This window comes from Microcebus murinus, chromosome 16 (assembly GCF_040939455.1).
Source record: "Microcebus murinus isolate Inina chromosome 16, M.murinus_Inina_mat1.0, whole genome shotgun sequence".
NCBI lineage: Eukaryota > Metazoa > Chordata > Mammalia > Primates > Cheirogaleidae > Microcebus > Microcebus murinus.
In genome coordinates this window covers 30,100,115-30,115,557 of record NC_134119.1, presented here as the reverse complement: position 1 = coordinate 30,115,557, position 15,443 = coordinate 30,100,115, and the positions used below count along the sequence as shown (strand labels likewise).

General features: G+C 52.5%; 1 protein-coding gene across 1 annotated transcript in view; it reads left to right on the top strand.

The window, feature by feature from the left end:
* Positions 1–12,362, top strand: part of COMMD7 (COMM domain containing 7) — a 77,272-nt gene extending 64,910 nt beyond the window's left edge. The window contains exon 9 of the mRNA XM_076011030.1: positions 12,122–12,362. Coding sequence (XP_075867145.1) covers positions 12,122–12,288 — 167 coding nt within the window. The 3' untranslated portion in view covers positions 12,289–12,362. The remainder of the gene's footprint in view (positions 1–12,121) is intronic.
* The last annotated feature ends 3,081 nt before the right edge of the window (positions 12,363–15,443 follow it).

Below are 15,443 nucleotides of genomic sequence, written 5' to 3'. Positions count from 1 at the left end.
ACCTCACAGTGTCCCCTGTCACCCCCGTACTTAGTCTGCTCCCCAGAATGGGGGTGGAGGTAGGCACGCCCCACTGAAACCTCAAGGAGATCTGGGCACCGGTGCTTGTATTCAAGGCATCCAGCAAACATTATTAGGCCTTGAGTCTGCGCCAGGCTGGCGCTGGGTGGAACCCGGGCTGCACGGGGCAGCAGGCTCTGGTCCTGTCCTCCCGCAAAATGGCTTTTCCCTTTGGGAGGTACTGGGACAGCTCTCTGGCCTGGCCCTGGGGTGTTGGGAAAAGGCTGTAATAACCCTCCATGTGGCTCCCACCCCACATCTGAAATGGGACATCATTTCTTCCTCTTCCTCCCTGTGCCAGAGCCCAGAGCTCCCCCAGAAGGCTGCACCTCAAGAGAGGGGCCCATCCTCTGCCCCCTGCCTTCCAGGGGCCAGATCCTGGGGGTGCAGTCCAGACCATGGCCAAGGGACATGATGAGGGGGCTCAGGCCCTGTCTGCAGGCGCTGTGCAGTGGGGTCCCAGGAGTGAGCCCACAATCTGGGCTGAACCAGCTGCCTCTGTCTCCCAGAAGAAGGGCGGGACTGGGGAGGGAGCCTCCACTGCCCTTCCCGGCAGGGCCAGGGGGCCTAGGCTCCACCCAGCCCTGCACGCCCTGGGCACCGAGTGGCTCCAGGCAGGTCACATGACTCTGGGGCCTCCACATTCTGGGCGCAGAAGGGTGTGACCCTTGGCCTCTGGGGCAGTCAGCATGTCATATGGGGGCAAGGGGTGCATAGAGCCCATCCACTCTGGCACGTCTGTGTGGCCCTCAGGACAGGTACTGAACTGCAGTGTGCCTCGGTTTCCCTACCATGAGTAGCTGCCTCAGGGGTCATCGTGAGGACTAAATGGCTTACGAGGTTTAAAGCACTTAGAGCGGTGCCTGGCAGAGGGAGTCCTCAGTAACCATTAGCTACTGTTGCCATCATTTTCCCTCCTTTTATGCAAGTGCTGTTTCTTGCTGGGATGAGGCAGCGGATGGTGGGTGAGAGAGACGACCTCCCTGCTCTTCACTCGTGCCTACCTTCCAGTGGGGCAGGAAGCTGAAAACGAGTAACTAAATCAAGGAAAAATACCATTTCGTCCCACAAAGCCCACAGTCTAATTAATGGTAACATACCAATGTTAATTTCTCGGTTTTGAGGAATGTACCACAGTTAGAAAATAGGTCGACATTAGAAAAAACTGGATGAAGCATCAACAGGAGCTCTCCGTACTATCGTTGCAACTTTTCCGTTGCAAAATAATTTCTAAAATTATTCCCTAAAAAAAGTTTATCGTACAAAAGGACGATTTCAGGCAATGGTAAATACTGTGAAGAAAATAAGCAGGAGCAAGAGAGAAAATGGGGATTGAGGGCCATTTTAGACGGGGAGGGCTGGGAGGGCCTCCCGGAGGAGGCAACCAGGAGCTGCCCCTGAGTGAAGGGAGGGGCCTGGCGGGAGGAGGGAAGGACAAGTGCAAAGGGCTTGGGATGCCGGAGGTGCCCTGGAAGGGAAGGGCAGGGCAGCAGTGAGGCCGGAAGCAGCAGTCAGCTCACCTGGCCTGCGTTAGGTGCCACCAAGCACAGGGAGAAGTACGTGGTGGACAGGACCCCCTCTGAGCCTGGAGGGTGGGGGAAGGTGGGCGCCCCCTGCTGTGGGGCAGGGCTGGGCAGAGAAGCTGGAAGGAGCTGGAGTGCACCAGGGCCCTGTACCCAGACAGTGCTGCCTGACCCTAACCCTAACCCAACCAGTGGCCTCCCCATGTGGGCATTTTGCCCTTTCAGAGGACAAGAGGGAGGAGGGAGACCGGGTGTGTAGGTGGCGTGTCTCGCACTTTGCAGCATGAGCTCTGCGCTTTAGTGCTGACAGTCGCCCCGGGAGGCACTGGCATCTGCACTTCCAGGGGGACAGTGGAGGGCGGAGATCGCCCCTGGAGTGTCACGTGAGTGACTGAGTGGGCCTGCCTGGAGGGAGAGGCCCTCCTGGCCCTGGAGGTGCGCTGGGTCTTGCTGGGAAGCCTGGACTGGGTGTGGCTGGAGAAGGGAGGGCCAGGCAGGCACAGGGCTGGCCTGGCCCCCGCCCACACGAGACCATGTGTCAAGCCAAAGAGCAGCTCTGCGCACTAACTGTGTAATCAGCTTTGGTAATAGTAATAATACACGCGTGTAATAGGACATTCTGAAGGTTCCAAACAACAAATGGGGACAAGTTAGGGTCTCCTACCTTTTCCTGCCCTCAGTCCAGTTTCCTTCTCCTGTGATGGCCTCTGGGACCTGTGTCTTGTGCTTCCTTCTAGAGCCAGTCTAGACAGCCCCACCTCGACCATGACAACAGCACACGGTCGCCTGGGCCTGCCAGGCACCTCCTGCCAGGAAGCCCGAGTTGCACACGTAGCTCTCACGCCAGTCTTGTGTGTATATTAAGCACTCTGTTCTAAATCAGAGTGAACATGGCCAGGCACGGTGGCTCACGCCTGCAATCCTAGCACTCTGGGAGGCCGAGGCAGGCGGATTGCTCCAGGTCAGGAGTTCGAAACCAGCCTGAGCAAGAGCGAGACCCCGTCTCTACTATAAATAGAAAAGAAATTAAGTGGCCAACTAATACATATAGAAAAAATTAGTCGGGCATGGTGGCGCATGCCTGTAGTCCCAGCTACTTGGGAGGCTGAGGCAGGAGGATCGCTTGAACCCAGGAGTTTGAGGTTGCTGTGAGCCAGGCTGATGCCACGGCACTCACTCTAGCCTGGGCAACAAAGTGAGACTCTGTCTCAAATAAATAAATAAATCAGAGTGAACAGAGGCACAGACAGGTTAAGTCACTTACTGAAAGCCACACAGCTAACACAGAATATGAATTCAGGGACTCTTCAAAGGCGTTGTGTAGATGGGGACACTGAGGCTCAGAGAGGTTGAGTAACCAACTCTAGGTTACCCAGCAAGGAGCTGAGAAGTCAGGACTCCAGAGCCCTTGCCCCTGCCCATTCTACTGTAGCAGGAGAAAGGACCCTCACTCCAGAATCAGCCAGACCCAGGTGTGAAGCCCACCACCACCTTGCTGTGTGGCCTTGGGCAAGTCACTGCTCCTCTCTGCAACATGGATGCCCCCACAAAGGGACAGAGAAAAGAAAGCTGGCTTCTCAGAGGGATGCAGATGAGCGAGACATGTGGGACAGGCTTGTAGTGGCTGGTGCTGGGGACATTGCTCTCCCACCTCTCCAGTGGCCACTCCCGGGGCTGGGCAGGAGGAACGCCTTCTCGCAGAGGCGAGGGGCCTTACAGGAGGGCGGTGGGGGCCCTCCCTGCTCACAGCCACTTGGCCACTCGGTATGCTGACCCAGTAATTCTGGGAAGTCAGGGGATCGGTGACTCTTTTTGGGAGAATATCCCACGCTAGGGCCAGGGCCATCTGGGAGAGGGGGGTGGTTCCTGGAGGTTTCATGACGGTCTGGGAGCCAGGAACTAAAAGGTGGGCAGGAGGCTGCGCCTGGGAGCCAGCAGGAATGACCCTGGGGTTTGGATAACGAGATAAGCAGCCCAGCCCAGTGTCTGCTCAGGCTGGTCCCCAGGGATGGGGGGGGGGCATCTTCCTATTGGCAAGGGCATTTCGGGCTGGTGGGCATGCTCAGAAAACTGATTTATCTACCTGCCTCCCCGCCCCTCCAAAGGATGATCAAATTGTTTGGGCTGAAACAGCCAGATTCTCCAGGACATTGATCAACAAACCCAAGTTCTGCCAGTTTCTTCATCTCCAGCGTGGGCCAGCCTGCTGGGGCCAAACCACATTAGATTCCCACCCAGTTCCCTTCCCCAAGAGCTGCCACGAGTGACAGGAGGGGCCCGGGCAGCAGGTGCAGCGCAGGGCCTTAGGGCATTTGCCGGAGATCCCGGCCAGGCTGCGACAGAATAGTGCGGTGCCTTGGGGAGCGCTGGGGCTGGCAGGGCAGAACCAATCTCAGAGTTTGAATCCCTGCCCTGCTCTGCGTCCCCAGGCATGTGAATATACCGCCGTGAACCTCAGTTTCCCCATCTGTGAAATGGGGTCACTATCAGAATTAATTGAGATCTCAGCATACAGAGTTTCTTATATAACGCATGACATATAGTTGGTGCTCAATAAATGTCACTCTCCTCCATTGACTAGCTGATGAATCTCATTTTCCAAATCTCATAGGGCCTAGGGAAGAAATTTGGCACTTGTCCTGTGTTCAAGAGGCCACCGTCTGGGAGATGTCGTCTGGTTGCCGAGTGTTAGGGTTGCTGAGACATTTACAGGGAGATGTGAGAGGCTATTTGAAAGTGGCACTTTCCCAGCTGATGAGGCGCGTGGTCCTGGTCCTCCTCTGCAAGTGGTGCCAGGAGACTCCGGATCCTCCAACAGGCCTCCCCTGTCTGAGGCTGGGCTGGCTCAACCCACACGGCTTCTTTTTGGCAACTCCCTTTTCTAGAAGGCTCCTCACAGATGCCGCCTTCTGTCCTGACAACCTTCTGGGAGTTCTTTCTGGTCTGTGGGAGCCAGCGGCAGCTGCGTGGGGTGGGAAGGGAGCTGGGCCAGTCCCAGCCGGGTGGCCATGGATGTGGGGTGTCCCCGAGGTGGCCTTCCTGCTCGGAGCCCCTCTCATCTCTGCAGCTGAGTCAAAGCCCCCCACAAGGGCATGACGCTCTCATGGCGGTGAGTGTGGAAGTGCTTTAAAAACTGGAAGGTGCTTCTCAGATGTGAGGATGATGATTTTGAGAGGATGAAGATCTTCCCATCTTTTCTGTGAGTCACAGACGCTGCAAGCCAGAAATGACCTTGACCATCAGTGTTTTGCCAGGAGGATGTTACCTTGATATTGGGCAGAAAATAATTCATCATCAAATAAATTTTCCAAACACCAAGGTAAACATCCACCAGGTTTCTTCCCTGCAGGGTTTCTCAGAACCTCTCATGGGAGTGTGTCAAGTCCCAAGAGGCAGCTCGATCTACGTAGCACCCAGCCCTATTTGATGACAGTGTCCTTTCTCATTGTCCTGGAGTGTCTTGTGAGTTGGAGGTCTGTGGAACCCACTTTGGGAGATGCCAAAATAGTCTAATGCCCCCGCCCCCACACATATCCCAGCTGGAGGAGTCTGGGGAATATGGGAGAATCCGGGACCCAAAGAAGTGAAAAGGATTCAGAGGTGCTGTGGCTTTTATTTTAAGGTTAAGACTTTAATTGACAGTTTACCTGTATTGACACATTCAATCTTATAACCTCTGTCTAAAGTAAGCACTGTTGTCATCTCTATTTTCCAAAGGGTAAACCGAGGCACTGAGAGGCCAAGTGCTTGTCCAACGCTCTCAGCTGGTAAAGGGTAGAGCAGGGCCCTGAGCCCAGGCTGCCTGCATGAGGGGCTGCGCTCAGGCCCACCCCGTCTGTGCCACGCAGGGTCTCGGAGTTGCCTCCACTCAGCAGCCACACCCTCACAGCTGAGGGTGCGCCTCCCACAGTGGGGCTCCAGGCACTCTCGGAAGAGCCCTGGCTCCATTTTGCAGGGGGACCGGCCTGGGAGGCCCCATGGGTGCACCCTCCTGCCCTGCTGTCTGCAGCGTGCCACCAGCAGCCTGGCCCCACCAAGAGACCACGTTAGGGTCTCATTTTGTCCTCACCCTGGTTGTATGCATCCTACAGGTGAGGCTCAGAGATAGGGTGTAACTTGCCTACAATCACACAGCAAGGAGATGGTAGGGCTGGGATTTGAACCCAGGTTGTTGGAATCCAGAGCCAGTTGTTCAACATGCAGGTGCTGTTGGTGATGAAGCGATAGGTTTCCGGGGCCAGCAGGGCTCACAGATACGCTCTCTGGTGCCCTGCTAATCTCCCTGGCCTCCCCTTCCCAGCCTCAGACAGGCCAATAGGCAGTGGCATGAAAACGGGCCAGAGAGATTACTGCCACCAAGGACGTGAGAGAGTTGCATGGTGGCCTCTCGCCCATTGAGATCTTCATGTCCACCTCCTGGAGCACAGCCTCTGCCATTTCCTTCTTCTGGGGTGTGGATTTTTGGGCCTTGCGTTTTTTCTTCCCTTTGGCTCACTGGCTCCTAGAGATATAGTAGTCTGTCTGTCTGTCCATCCACAGACACTCATGGGGCATCTGTTGTGGGCCAGGCCCCAGCGAGGCTTGCTTTTCCAGCCACTATTGGCCCAGAGGGGGCCAAGACTCCAGGGTGCTTCAAGATGTCCTTGGAGGCAGGGTGTCCCTCTGCCTGTGCACGTGTGTGTGCAGAGTCTATCGGTTGACAGCAAAGCAGGAGCCAGACCTGGCTTCAAATCCTACTTCCAACAACTTAATAGTTAGTAAAGACACAAATAACCCAATTTTTAAAATGTGGACAGGATATGAACAGACATTTCTCCAAAGAAGATATAAAAATGGCCAATCAGCAAATGAAAGATGCTTGATATCATCAGCCATCAGAGATATATAGATCAAAACTACAATGAGATACCACTTCACACTCACAAGGATGGCGGAACAAAAGAGATAAATAATAGCAAGTATTGGCGAGGATGTAGCAAAATTGTAACCTCACACACTGCTGGTGGGAATGTGAGATGATGCAGTCGCTTTGGAAAGCAGTCTGGCAGTTCCTCAAAAGATTAAGCATAGAATTATCATATGTCCAGCAATTCCACTCCTAGATATATACCCAAGAGAATTAAAAACATATGTCGGCCGGGCGTGGTGGCTCACCCCTGTAATCCTAGCACTCTGGGAGGCCAAGGCAGGTGGATTGCTCAAGGTCAGGTGTTTGAAACCAGCCTGAGCAAGAGAGAGACCCTGTCTCTACTAAAAATAGAAAGAAATTAATTGGACAACTAAAAATATATAGAAAAAATCAGCCGGGCATGGTGGTGCATGCCTGTAGTCCCAGCTACTTGGGAGGCTGAGGCAGAAGGATTGCTTGAGCCCAGGAGTTTGAGGTTGCTGTGAGCTAGGCTGATGCCATGGCACTCTAGCCCGGGCAACAGAATGAGACTCTGTCTCAAAAGAAACAAAACAAAACAAAACAAAAACATATGTCCAGGCCAGTCATGGTGGCTCACACCTGTAATCCCAGCACTTTGAGAGGCTGAGGCAAGAGGATCCCTTGTGCCCAGGAGTTTAAGGTTGCTGTGAGCTATGATCACGCCACTGCACTCTAGCCTTGGCAACAGAGCAAGACCCTGTCTTAAAAACAAACAAAACGAAGCAAAGCAAAGCAAAAACAACATGTCCACACAAAAACTTACACCAGTGTTAATAGCAGCATTATTCCTAATACCCCAAAGTGGAAACAGCCTGAATGTCTTTCAACTGATGAATTGATAGATACAATATGGAAGATTATTGGCCATAAAAAAGAATAAAATACTGATACATGCTATAATATGAATGAATCTTAAAAACATTATAGTAAGTGAAAGAAGCCAGATGCAAAGACTACATATTATATAAATCCATTTATACGAAATGTCCCAAACAGGCAAATCTACAGACAGAATGTGGCTGCCTGGGGCTGGGGAGGGGCCCAGGACCATGGGAGTGACTGCTAATGGGTAAGGAGTTTCTTTGGGGAATGATGAAAATATTCTAAAATTGATTGTGATGACTGTACAAATTCTGTCAACATGCTAAAAAAACCGTTGAATTGTGTGCTTTAAATGGGTGAATTGTATGTGGTGTGAATTATTTCTCAATAAAGCTGTTTTTAAAAAATTAGGAAATAAAAAAAAATTAGGAAATACAGATAAGCAGGGAAGAAAAAGAAAAGGAATTGTAAGGCCCATAATCCTATCACCTAGGGATAGCTACGGTTAACATTTTAACGATACTCTCCTAAATTATACTCTGTTGGCCTATGTGCTGCTTTTTCACTTAATAATATATTATCAACATTATTTTCCATGTCAATAAACACATGCCTACCTAAAAAATTCTACTCCCACTGCTCCCTGGCTGTGGGACCTTGGGGAAGTGACCTCACCTCTTGGAGCCTCAGTCTCTCCATTTATAAAGTAGGGTGACCGAGCACCCACCCCAGGGGACGTCATGGGGGCAGGAGGTTGCCTATCTCTATAGCACGTGGCACAGACCCGGCCCTCAGAAAACACTCTGGGATCCGAGTGTCTGTTATTACATTTGTGCCAGCGTGGAGCACTCGGACCAGGGGCAGCTCACTTCTGTAAGGTTTTATGTGCTTTGAACATGTCATAGTTTAAATATCCACAGTTTAAAAGCAGGGGAGTGGCCAGGGACAGGCACTCGAGAGCCCTCGAGGTAGTTGTGCTCAGTGGACAGATCCACTCTCCCTGAGTGCACCTGCTGTGCCTGGCCCTGGCTCTTGTTGTCTCCTTTAATCCTCACAATAACTATTATCTACCCCATATTCCAGATGAGTAAACTGAGGCTTGGGATGGTGCAGTGACTTGCAGGGTGGAGCTGGGGCTCATTTCCAGGTTTGCCTGGTTGGAAGCCCATGTTCTTGCCACTTATCCAAGGAGGGGCAGCTTTAGAAGGCATTGGTACTATCCAAATGAGGACGTGTATTCTTACTCCCCGACCTGGGTAGAGGAAGAACCGTCAGGGGAAGTCACTGCTCCTGTATTTCCAATACCAAGGAGAGGTTCCGTGTGGGCCTGCAATGTGCCGAGCCCTCTGCCGGGCATGGAACGCCACGGATGGTGTCTGCCGTCACAGACCATGCAGGCTCGCAGGGTGGGAGCCAGGGTGAACCGGGCCTCCACGTCCCGGGTGGGAGTTAGGGGCACAGGCTCTGGAGCCAGACAGTCAGTGCTGGAATCCCCTCTCTGCTGGTGACTCGGGCAGCTGCCTCACGGTCTGAACCCCGTTTCCTGTCTGTAACAGGGGTGTGAGAATTAGATAAGTCAAAGCACCTTGACGCAGGGTAAATACGAGGTATCGCAGGGTGATTCAGGCGGATGGATGCAGGGAGCCCAGGAGGAGTGGCCCAGGACAGAGGCCACTGCCCACCTGCTTTTTGCATCTTTCGAGGGAAGTGGAGGGCGGTCAGCCTACGTGAAGGGCTGGGGACTAGTGGTCCATGGCTTCCGTACCCATGTAACAGGAGAGAAGTCTGCCCTGGTCTCCCCAGCCATCCTGCACTGCTTGAGCACAGCTCCTACCTGGCCCTGGCTCTCTGTCCTCCTCCCTTTGGTCACCATCAGCACCTCCCCCAGGATGCCCACCTAGTGGGACCTCAGCCTCCTCTGGAGTCCCAGATGGATCCTGGTGTGAATCCCAGCGCTGCCTCTGACCAGCTCCACGACCTTGGGCCAGTGACTCCACCTCTCTGAGCCTCCTCCCTCCTCTACAAACTGAGTTTCCAGCTCCAGAGTTTGATTGCGACTCCCCACTTGCTCACTGTGTCTCCTGAGTAAGTTACTCGGCCTTCCCAGCCTCAGTCTCCTCATCTGCAAAATGGGGATAACAGTTATACATCAGAGATTTGAAAATGAATGGGAAAGTACACATAGAGCACTCAGAACAGTGTCTGGGACGTAGTAGGTGTTCAGTGTATGTTGGCCACGGCTACTATGATCCTGGCCTTTTACAGCTGCTGCACAGAGCATGGGGTCCGGCCCCAGGGACCCACACCTCAAATGCCAGGTCCTTGGCCTCACATACAACCAGGCATGATGGCTCTTTGAGTCCTTCTCCTGGCCTCTGCCCCTCCTACCACCAGGCTGTGCGCTCTGCTGTGCGCGCGCGCACACACACACACATACACACACGCGCGCGCGCACGGACACACACACGCGCGCACACACACACACACCGTGACACAGTGAGCACTGATGTCTGTGGAACAAATTAAACAAAAGACCAAATGTGTGAGCAGAAGGCCATGAGGCTCCACCTTCTGCAGAAAAATGCAGGGTTCATTCATTCGTTCATTCATTCAGTGAATACCTCCTGAGCACTTAGTGTTCTCGGCACTGGAGATACGGCAGTGAGCAAAAGAGATAAAAAGCCCTGCCCTTGCAGAGCTCTAGTGAGAGACAGAGCCTAACGAAAGTGAACAAATGGCACAGAGAATGTCGGTCGGTGATAAATGCCAGGGAAATGCGTAAAGCAGGGAGGAGAGGGAGATCGGGGGCTGTCATTTGAGACGGGATGGTCAGGGAAGGCCTTGAGGAGAAGGTGACATTTGAGCAGATTCAAAGGAGGTGAGGTTACTGCTTGTTCCTTAGTACCTTCATTCATTCATTTATTCATTCCTCCAGGCAGTTAGCCAGAGTCAGCAAGCATGTCCTTGGGCCTGTCCCGTGGCCTGGCCTTGGCAGGGTGTCGGGGGAGAAACAGCGGCCCAGCCCTGCCTGGGCGGTCGCGGCTGCGTCTCCACCTGGCTGCCCAGGCTGTGCCAGGAGGGCTGGGGAAGGGCTGCGCCCTCCCCAGGTGAGCGAGGACACGGAGGCTCCAAGGCACGTGGGGGGCGCGGGTCGGTGTGAGGACAGGGCTGTCTTCCAGGGCTCAGTGAGCGCTGCCGCAGGAAGTGATGACAGGGGCCTTGGGTGTCTGCACAGGGGCTGCGCTGACTGTTGGCAGCCAGCCTCCAAGTAGGTGGGCAGCTCCACCATGTTCGCATTTTAGAAAGACCAGGGCTTTGCTGGGCAAGGTCTTACACTGGGGCCAAGGACGGAGAGCCGAGCTGTGCCATGTCCTTGGTCCTCCTTTCGTTCCTCCCAGCAGGCATCAAGCACCTTCCAAATTCCCAGCCCTGGCCAAGTGTTCAGACGTTTGCACTAGTTCAGCAGGACAGAGCGAGGGAAAGAAAAAGCAAACTGTGGGGAATTTAAGGGAAGGGGTTCATTGTACTATTTTCTGTAGGTTTGGACATTTTCAAAATAAAATATTGGAGGCAGGAAATAAATAAAAATAAATTGTAGATCCCATGTGAAGCCCTCGGGGAGGAAAGAGGTGAGGTAGCGTTTTTCCCTCCGCAGCTCACAGTGCAGGGAAGGAGCTGGGCACGGACACCTGTCGTTCAATGGCATGGCTGCTCCGTGTGCCTGGTCCTCAGTGAAGGACCCTGCGGCAGGCCTGGGCGGCTGGGGGAATTGTGCCAGGTGGAGAGAGAAAGAGAAGGGCATTCAGAAAGAGGAGCAGCAGGAGCAAAAGCACGCAGCTCAGTGTACGTGGTGTTGGGGCAGCAGGTCGTTCTGGTGGCTCGCAGAGGGTTTCTAGTGGGTATGGCTCAGGAGTCTGGAAAGGGAAGTTGTGGCCTCATGGAGCTTGCCTCCTACAATCAGCCTCCGAAAATAAAAAAGAGCGACTGGCCCACTATTGCAAAATCAGAGAACACAGGAAATTATTTTTAAAAAGGAAATATAACCCCTGGGTTAGCCCATCACCAGAGATAGCCACCGGGAGACATTTGACACATTTCTTCCTAATGTCTTTCCATGTGTATGTGCATATATAGATTTCCTCACTGAGAATGGTAAAATCGCTTGCATCTTGCTGGGGGTTTCTTTGTTTTGTTTTGTTTAAGACAGAGTCTTGCTCTGTCACCCTGGCTAGAATGCTGTGGCATCATCATAGCTCACAGCAACCTCAAACTCCTGGGCTCAAGTGCCCCTCCTGCCTCAGTCTCCTGAGTACATCAGATGCATTTTCTGTTGCCTTTAAATAGTCTCTGAAAACCCGACTTCTGGGCTCTCTGGAGGACTCCCGCCAGTGAGGGCCCTTGGCTGATGTGGCTGTGTCTCTAGGCTGGGCTCCGAGGTTGTCCCCACTCGCCTGCTGTGATAAATAACACCGCGATAAACAGCCCCTGTCCTGTGCAACTCCATGTCCACATTGCTGATTATTTTGGGTTTATTTTCTGATAAATTCCTAGACATGAGATTCTTGGAAGCCCAGCTCTGCCCAGAGCTGGCTGGGTGCCAGGGGAGGGGGTGAGTTTTCCCAGAGCCGTGCGTCCCCACCTGAGGACAGCCTGGGCCCAGCTGTAAGGAACAACTTGTACTTCCTGAATGTCTCTTTCTGCTCCTGCCTCTTTGTCCACGATGTTACAGTCCCCCAACTCTCCCCATACCCAAGCCCATTTTGCTAATTCTTCCTCATCTTTCCAGACTCCAGCACGACCTTCTCCAGGAAGCTTTTCCAGGGCCACAGGCTGGGAGCCTCGCCCACCCCCAAATGCAGCCGCCCTGCCGCCCATGCCTGTGCCAGCTCCATCAGAACTGCTGTCTCTCTGGGCGACAAGTGCTGTTTCTTTGTCATTTTCTCTGTCCCCTGAGGACAAGGCTCAAGCTGGATTCATCTTTGATTTCCAGCACCAGGGGTAGAGCTGGCTTATTTTGGTTTCAGTAAATGTTTGTTGAGCAAAGGAATGAAGAGTTGGACAAATGAATGAACAAATGAAACAGAGTCCGTGGGGGGAAAGCCGACGCTCAGACGTGGGCTCTGGGACAAGCATCCTGTCCAGGGGGTCAGGGTGGAGTGGCGCAGAGCAGGCCCCAAGCCAGGAGCGGAGAGGCTGGGGAGGCTGGGGCCTGGGAGCCAGGGGTGCAGTGCAGAGAGGGATGAGCTGGCCGGGGACTGACCTGAGGAGTCAGAGGCAGGAGATGCCCATGGGTAACACGGACAAGAACATGCTAGAAGAGGGGAAAGCGTCATGGGCTCCACCCCTGTCTAGATTCAAGTTGTGACCCTGTTGCTTGTGGGAGGTGTAACCAGTAACTTAGCTTCGCTGTGCCTCAGTTTTCCCACCTATAAAATGAGGATAACAAGACCTCATTCATTCATTCATTCATTCACTTTTTTCACTCAGCACATGTGCTGAATGTCTGCTATGGGCCCAGGGCGGGAGGCTGAGAGGGAGTGACCACATGGTCACACAGCCAGCAAGCCTTGCAGCTGAGGTCAGACCTGGGCTCGCCTGTCACAGATTCTATTCGTGCGCCCTGTCGTCTACCTCCCAGGCCTGTTGTGAAGACTAAATAAGGTGCAGGCTCAGAGGAGACACTTGTTACACTGTCATTGTCCTCGTACGATGTCATCCTCAAGTGGACTTTAGTGGTAATCCCAGGCCTACCCTGACCAACCACAAGGTCTTAGGTCCTTAGGTAAGGACCCCTACAAGCCTCAGTTTCCTGTAGGGTGACCAATCACCCTGGCTTGCCCAGGACTGAGGGTTTTCCTGGCACAGTCCTGGGCCAAGTGGATGGTCGGTCACCCTAGCCTCCTCATCTGTAAGATGGGGACCACCTGCTTCCCAGGGCTGTTGTGCAGAGCAGACGTAAGCAGGCACAAAAGGCGGAAAACCATGGAACCGGAATTCTAGATCTGGTTACATGAATACTAAAGACTTCTGTGTGCCACAGAAGTCCAGGCATGGAAAAGAATGAGCCAGCCCCCATGTGCAGCTATGGAAGAAGCTCTGAGATACATATTTTTAATGAGAAAGGCCAAGTACAGCACACTTTGCATGGTGCGCCTGTTGGTGTGAGAGGAGGGCCTAGGAATATACACACATGCTCGAGCGCACACGTGAATTCTCCAGGGAGGGAACTGGATGGCTGGGGAGAAAAGGTGGGGAAAAGATTTGCTTTTCACTATAATCCTTGCATCGTTTGAATTATTTTAACCCTTTGTTTTCAGTATCTGGTCTAAAAACCTCCCAAACTTCTGTGTGTCAAAAAGAGTATTCTGAATAGAATTAAAAGGCCAAAGTTACAGAAGAGGAAAAGCACCCAGTTCAGGGCCCAGCACCCAGGAAGAGCTCCATGAATGGCCTTCTTCCCTCTCCCACGCGTGACCTTGCTGGCTGCTGGGCGTTTACGGGGCGCAGATGGGCAGCTGCCCCCTCCAGAGCAGTGTTTGTGCGGCTCCAATGCAAGGCCTGGCTGGGAAGACAGCTGCAGGCTCTACTTCCCGCCTGAAGACCTGGGGGCCCCAGAGGTCACTCACTCCTCTGCCTGCATGTCTAATGTCTCCCTCTGGCCAGTTCCTAGGGCCTGCCCTGCCTCGAGGGGCAGACATGGACCTGCCTCACAGGGGAAATGTCCAGGTTTCACGTACCTCCAGACTACAGGAACTGCCTATTCTGCTGCTACTGCCAAGACGAAGTCCCTCTGGCTCTGGCCTTGGCAGGAGGGAGCCACAGCTGATTTAGGAAGAGGTTCCAGATGTAGCCCGAGACTACCAAGCTCACCTGACCCCCCACAGACCCTGCTTTCCATGAGCTCCCAGCCCTAGCCCTGCCCCAAGCTCCCAGCCATGTGGCCAGGTGCTTTTCTTTTTTAATTTTTAACATCACACATATATTTCAGGAAAATATTCTCACTGTAAAATCTCAGACATTAATAAAAAAATGTAGTGAATAAAAGTCCCAGTAATTCCCCCGTACCTCCTGAGCCCCATTCCCTTCAAACCATTGTTGTCACTGAGTGGTTATCCTTCTGAATGTTTTATTGTCATGTGCATATACCTAATCCTATACCCACACCTTCGTCTGCACCCACAGCTACTCCTATACCTACACATACACATACACCTGCACTACACCTACTCCTATACCTACACATACACCTGCACCTATACCTACTCCTATACCTACACCTATACCTACACCTACATCTGCACCTATACCTACACCTACATCTGCACCTTTACCTACTCCTATACTTACACCTATACCTGCACCTACACCTACTCCTATACCTACACATACACCTGTGCCTATACCTACTCCTATACTTATACCTATACCTGCACCTATACTTACACCTACACCTGCACCTATACCTACTCCTATGTCTACACCTGCACCTATACTTACGACTGTACCTATACCTACTCCTATACCTACACCTGCACTTATACCTACTCCTATACCTACAGCTACACCTGCACCTATACCTACACCTGCACCTATACCTACTCTTATACCTGCACCTATACCTACACATATACCTGTACCTACACCTATACCTATACCTACACCTGCACCTATACCTACACTTATACCTGTACCTACACCTATACCAGCACCTATACCTATACCAGCACCTATACTACTCCTATACCTACGTCTACACTTGGACCTATACCTATACCTGTACCTATACTTATGCCTATACCTACTTGTATACCTAGACCTGCACCTGCACCTATACCTACTCCTATACCTATACCCGCACCTGCACCTATACCTACACTTATATCTACTTGTATACCTACACCTACACCTATACCTTATGTACTTGCACCTGCATCTATACCTAGACCTATACTTACTTGTATACCTACACCTACACCTACGCCTGCACCTATACCTACTCCTATACCTACACCTAGACCTGCACGTATACCTACTTCTATACTTACTCCAATATCTACACCTATACCTACACCTGTATCTATACCTATATATATATACCTACTCCTACA